Genomic DNA, 6,000 nt, shown 5'->3' on the forward strand with positions numbered 1-6,000 from the left:
TCAGCAGTAGCTCCCAGACTCATCCTGGACCCTCACATGCTAAATACTGGCAGGGTGAACTTCACATGTGGGTCTTATAGTGGAAATACTAAAAATGGGCTGCGATGATTCCCATGGATTTGGGAATGGGAATGAATGAGACACAGAAAGGAGGCAAAAAGGTAAGGGTGGGCATAAGGGGCAGTGTGAAGAAATTAGAATGGGGTGGAAAGATCAAGGATGGTGTGGGATGGAGTGAGGAGGTGAGTTACAGGGTCATTCACTCACTGCGGGAGTTCAACTTCTCCCAAGTACTCTGGTCCAGGCTCTGGTTCAGGTAAAGCAGGCCCTTGTCCTCTTGGATGCGGATCCATTCATTCCCATGAAGTCGTGAGCGGTAGGCACCATAGAGGTATTGACCTAGGCGGAAGCTAGGCACCTCACCAGGCAAGTCCTGAAGTGTGTGGACATAGAGAAGGGGTGTGCCAGCGGGCTGGTCCACATAGAGTTTCTCCCAGTAGCTGTCCCTTGAAAAGTAGAGGCCTAAAGGGGCTGCAGAGGCAGAAAAAGAATGAAGATTGACAGATGAGGACACTGTCCTGCCTGGAGCCACACTGAGTCCTTTGGGAGAGGCCAGCACCCAGGAAAACCTCTTGTCCAGACCACCATTCCCGCAGAAGCTAACATCACAGTACAGCAAAGCCTCATTCCTAGATTAAAAATTAATAATTCTAGTCCCAAGAAATAATTACTGGACTACGTGAAGAAGATGGAAAAAGGATGAAAGGCAAGCAACTGTTGGGGACTTTCATTCATAGGGTTGCTATGAGTCGCCTATGACTTGACAGCACTTAACAACAACAACAAGGTGAAGAAGAGTACAGCTTTAAGATTGGAGGAAGGCTCATCAACAACCTGCAATATGACAAAACCTGCCTTGCTTGCTGAAAACAAAGACTTGAACTGACTGATGAAGATGTAAGACCAGTCTTCGGTATGAATTGCATCTTAACATAAAACAAATATCCTCACAGCTGGATCTATAAACAACATTATGAGGAGAAGAAAAGGTTAAAGTTGTCAATGATTCCATTTTCTTAACTTCACATTATTTTTAAATTGGTTTACTCACAAAGTTTATAGACATTGTGTTTCACACTATTCTTCATTCACATTGCTTTTCCATGCAAGCATTCTCATGTCTTATGTTTTATAAAATTAATCACCATTGTACCTTGCTCATCATTACCTTGTCTTTCCACCCAAATCCTGCTCATTTGCTTCCCTCCGTCCCTTCACCAACCACACTGTGCAGCTCTGTGGTTTCACCCTTACCTATCCTCACCCCTCCACTCCTTCCTTCTTCCTCTTGAGTTCCTGTACACGTTTTACTAGTTATCCTTCTATTTTTTTACAATAATGGCCCTATGCAGTATTTGTCCTTATGAGACTGCATTAGTTTACTCAGCATAATGCTTTCCAGCCTCTCCCAAGTTACATAGTATTTTTTTTTCAAAATCATTGCTCCTGAGTGATGAATAGTATTCTATTGTGTGAATGTACAGCGATTTCTCAATCCATGTGAACCAGCTATTCCACTACTAAGAATATACCCCAAGGAAATCAAAACTGAGACACAAATGGAGATTTGTACACCAGTGTTCATCGCAAGAAAATTGAAACAGCCCAAATGTTCAACCACAACCAAATGGATTGAGGAATTGTGGTACATTCACACAATGACTCCATTTTACCCGACTCCACAATCAATGACTTTGGAAGGGGGGAAAAATCAGAATATATATTACACTGGGGAAATTTGCTGCCAAGGAGTACTTTAAAGTGTGAAAGATCAAGGCTATCACTTTAAGGACTTTTGACAATGGTATTTTCAGGTGCTTCATATGCTTGATACTTTTTATCACCAAGCCAATATTTTCTAATTACTATTTATTTCTTCTTCATTGTTTCCCACTTGTGTATTCCAGTTACCAATTATCATAACACATCTTAACTGAATATTCAGTCAAATTCAGACTTCAAGATTTTGTAAAAATTCTCAATTTCTTTCTCTTTGGCTCCAGATGTAGGAGTGTATATTTGAATAATAGTCATGTTAATGGGTTTTCTTTTTATGTGTGTGGATATTAGCCTATCACTCACAGTAATTGTATTTCAGGATAGAACTTGAAATTGACTTTTCAACTATGAATGCAACACCTTTCTTCTTCTGTTTTCCATTCTTACCACTGGACAGATAGGCAACATCTGATTGATGGAGAGGAGACTGAAACTCTCAACAGCTTCATCTTGCTTGGATCCATAAGCAAGTCCTAGCAGTCAGGAAATAAGGAGATGCCTTGCACTGGGAAAATCTGCCGTTAGGAACCTCTTCAAATTATTGAGGAGTAATGATGTCAGTTTGAGGATGAAAGTGTGTCTGATTCAGGCCATATTCCTTCTGATCATTTGCTATGCATCTGAGAACTGGACAGTGAATGAGGATAACAGATAAAGGATTGATGTTAGAGAAGAGCATTGGTGTTAGAGAAGAGCACTGAGCATCCCAAGGACGGACAAAAGAAAGAACAGATATGTCTTGGAGAGGGTACCGCTAGCGTGTTCTCTGGAGGCAAGAATGATGAGGCTTTGCCTCACATATTTTGGGAATGCTGCTAGAGGGGCTATTCCTCGGAGAGGAACATGATGCTGGGGAAGGTGGAGGGTTGGCAAAAGAGAGGAGGATGGAGGACCCTCAACCAAGTGGATTGACATGGTCATTGCTGTAATGGGTTCTAATGTGTCACGAAGTGTGAAAATGGTACAGGATGGAACAGGGTTTAGATCTTTTGTTCATAGGGTCGCTGTGAGTCATACTAGACTTGATAGCGCCTAACAACAACAGCAACAATATATACTCGATAGGCTCCACAATCAACACTCTTGGCACCAGCAGTCAGGAAATCAAAAGACGAATTGCACTAGGGAAATCTGCTGTCAGGGACTGCTCTAAAGTACTAAAGGGTAATATGTCAGTCTAGAGACCAAGAAGCACCTAATTTAGGTAATGGTCTTCACAATTACTTGCTTGTGCATCAGAGAACTGGACAATGACTGAGGATTACAGAAGAAGAATTGAGTTGTGGTGCTGGAAAAGAGTCTTGAACATACCATGGTCTGCCAAAAGTACAAATAAGTCTGTCTTGGAAAGGGTGAAACCAAGCTGCTCATTGGTGACAAGGGTTTTGAAGTGCTGTCTCACATTGGGAATGTGGCCAGGAGGGACCAGTCCTTGGAGAAAGACATCATACTTGGAAAGGTGGAGGGACAAAACAAGACAGTAAGACCCAGGATGAGATGCATTTACACAGTAACTGGGATATTGAGATAGGTGTGTCAGCAACAGTGAGACTGGTTCAGCATAGAATAAGTTTCAGAGCTATTGTACATAGGGTTGCTACTTGATGGCACACACCACCACCAAAAACAACAACAACTTAGCTTTGTGAAAGTTGGACAATGAGTTAGAAAGACTGATGAATAATTGATGCATCTGAAGGGTGATGTTAATGAAAAATATTGAATATACCATGGACTGCTAAAAGGACAAGTAAAACTGAAAGAAGTGTAGACAGAATGTTTCTAAGAAGCAAAGATATTCAGACTTCATCTCACATATTTTGGGTATGTTATCAGGAGAGGCAATACCTAGAGAACGAAGAATTAATGCCATTGAATGATGATTTTGTTGTTACATGCCATTGAGTCGAGCATGACTCATAGTGACCCTATGAACAAAAGATCTGAACCCTGTTCTATCCTATGCCATCCTTAGACTTCCTGACACACAAGAGCTCATTGCAGCAGTCATCATATCAATCCACCTAGTTGATGGTCTTCCTCTCCTTTGCCAACCCTCCACTCTTCCCAATATAATTTCCTTCTCAAAGGAATGGCACCGCCAAGCAACATGTCCAAAGTATGTGAGGTGAAGCCTCGTCATTCTTGCACTCTGGCTGCACCCTCTCCAAGACACATCTGTTCGTTCTTTTGGCCGTCCATGGCATGGTTAGTGCTCTTCTCCAATACCACAGCTTGAAGGCGTCAATTCTTTTTCTGTCATCTTTATTCATTGTCCAAGTCTCAGAAACGTAGCTAGTAATTGGAAAGACTATGGCCCGAAACTCATAAAACTACTCCTCAATAATTTGGAAAGGTCCCTAACTGCAGATTTTCCCAGTGAAATGTGTCTCCTTATTTCCTGCTGGTACCAAGGGTGTTAATTGTGGATCTAAGAAAGATGAATTTGTTGACAATTTCAGTCTCCTCTCTACCCATCATGACCCTGCCCGGTGGTCCAGTGGTCCAGTGGTTAAGAAACTTTGTTTTCTTGATACTGAGACACAATCCATATTAAAGACTGTATACTTTCATCTCCTGCAACAAGTGCTTCAAGTCCTTCTCATTTTCAGCAAGTTGTTGTTGTTGTGAGGTGCCATCGCTTCGAGTATGACTCATAGTGACATTATGAACAAAAAATCTGAAACCAGTCTTGTGCAGCCAGAGTGCTTTTCCTTTCAGCAAGTAGGGAAAGAATATTTAATATATTATGGACTGCTAGAAAAAGGAATAAAGAAGTAGTAATAATGAGACTCAGTCTCTAGTACTTTGCTGTTGTCTTCATCTTTTTTTTTTGAGTGAAAGTTTACAAATCATATTGGTTTTCAATCAATCATTCACAGATATTTTGCATTATAACATTGTTTACAATGTTTCATGAGCCCTTACTGGAGCCATTCAGTTCACTCAACTTATATATCTGCTAATTTTTATTCCCTTCTCCCCTCTCTTGTCATCCCTGTTAACTCTCTAAGACTGATTCTATTCTTGTGTAAACCTTACCTCAGCTTTTTGTATTGGAAGTCTTAATACCATAATTGTTGTTTTGCAACTTATAATTCACTCTCCTTAATTTGTTCTATGTGCAGTATTTAATGAATTCTTGGTCAGTTTTTAGTGGTGCAATATACTCCATTGTGTGAATGTGCCACAGTTTCTTAGCCATTGATGGACATATGAGTTGCTTCCAACTGTGCTATTGTAAATAATCTGCAATAAACATGGATATGAGTATGTCAGTTTATGTTCCAGCTCTATTCCCAACTTTCTAAGAAAGCTTCCAAACCCTTTCTATAGTAATTGTACCATTTTACATTCCCTCCAACAGTTCATGACAGTTAAAATTCTCTACAGTCTTGCCAGAATATGTTGCTTGAGTCTTATTGAACACTGCTATTTTTGTTGACGTGAGATGGTATCACACTTTTTAATGGTATGTCTCTAATAGCTAATACTTGGCATGCCAACGAGCCTGGCTGGGAGTGGCAGTACTCAGACACGTACTGGAAAGCTGGGCCTGGGGGTCCAGAGTACCATTTTTGCTGGGAGGCACTCAGATAACAGACAGGAGTGACTAGAGCCTGAGCCATCATATTAGGGGTTAGTTAGAGCCCTCATATCACAGCTCCTCAAAGGGTGGGGGGAGAATGGAGGAAGACTAAGGCAGAATTTATCTGTCAGTTTTTGTACTGGAAAAGTGTCTGTACATGTTGCTGCTCTTAACAGCTTATATTTGTATATGTTTGATTATCTATAATTATTCTTTCAGGTACAGCACTTATCTATCAGATGCTGTACTAAAGTGAAGATCCCAAATTAAGACAGACTATGAACAAAGGTTGGCTGTCCACTTGTGAAAGAATAGGCCTTCAAAAGCATAAGAACAATAGAGCACATCTAGCCTATTAGAGCATTGAAGGTTGAGCCCTCATGTTGGGAAACAGAAAAATGAGGATAAATAGCTACAAACAGTCACATTGAAACATGGAACGTACAAAGTATGAATGTAGAAAATTTGGGCATTAGTAAAAAAGAAATGAAACATAGGAAGATTTATGTACTAGACATTAGTCAGCTGAGATGGATTGGCATGGGCCACTCTGAATCAGACAATCATATATA

The 6,000-nt window shown here is 40.6% G+C and overlaps 1 protein-coding gene across 1 annotated transcript in view; it reads right to left on the reverse strand.

The window, feature by feature from the left end:
* RET (ret proto-oncogene) overlaps positions 1 to 5,468 on the reverse strand; it is a 31,198-nt gene extending 25,730 nt beyond the window's left edge. Inside the window, exons 1-2 of the mRNA XM_006902740.1 lie at positions 5,351 to 5,468; positions 268 to 531 (exon numbers count right to left, since the gene is read on the reverse strand). Coding sequence (XP_006902802.1) covers positions 268 to 531; positions 5,351 to 5,468 — 382 coding nt within the window. The remainder of the gene's footprint in view (positions 1 to 267; positions 532 to 5,350) is intronic.
* Between the last annotated feature and the right edge of the window lie 532 nt (positions 5,469 to 6,000).

This window comes from Elephantulus edwardii, unplaced genomic scaffold (genome assembly GCF_000299155.1).
Source record: "Elephantulus edwardii isolate Elephantulus edwardi_28Jun2011 unplaced genomic scaffold, EleEdw1.0 scaffold00444, whole genome shotgun sequence".
NCBI classification, from domain to species: domain Eukaryota; kingdom Metazoa; phylum Chordata; class Mammalia; order Macroscelidea; family Macroscelididae; genus Elephantulus; species Elephantulus edwardii.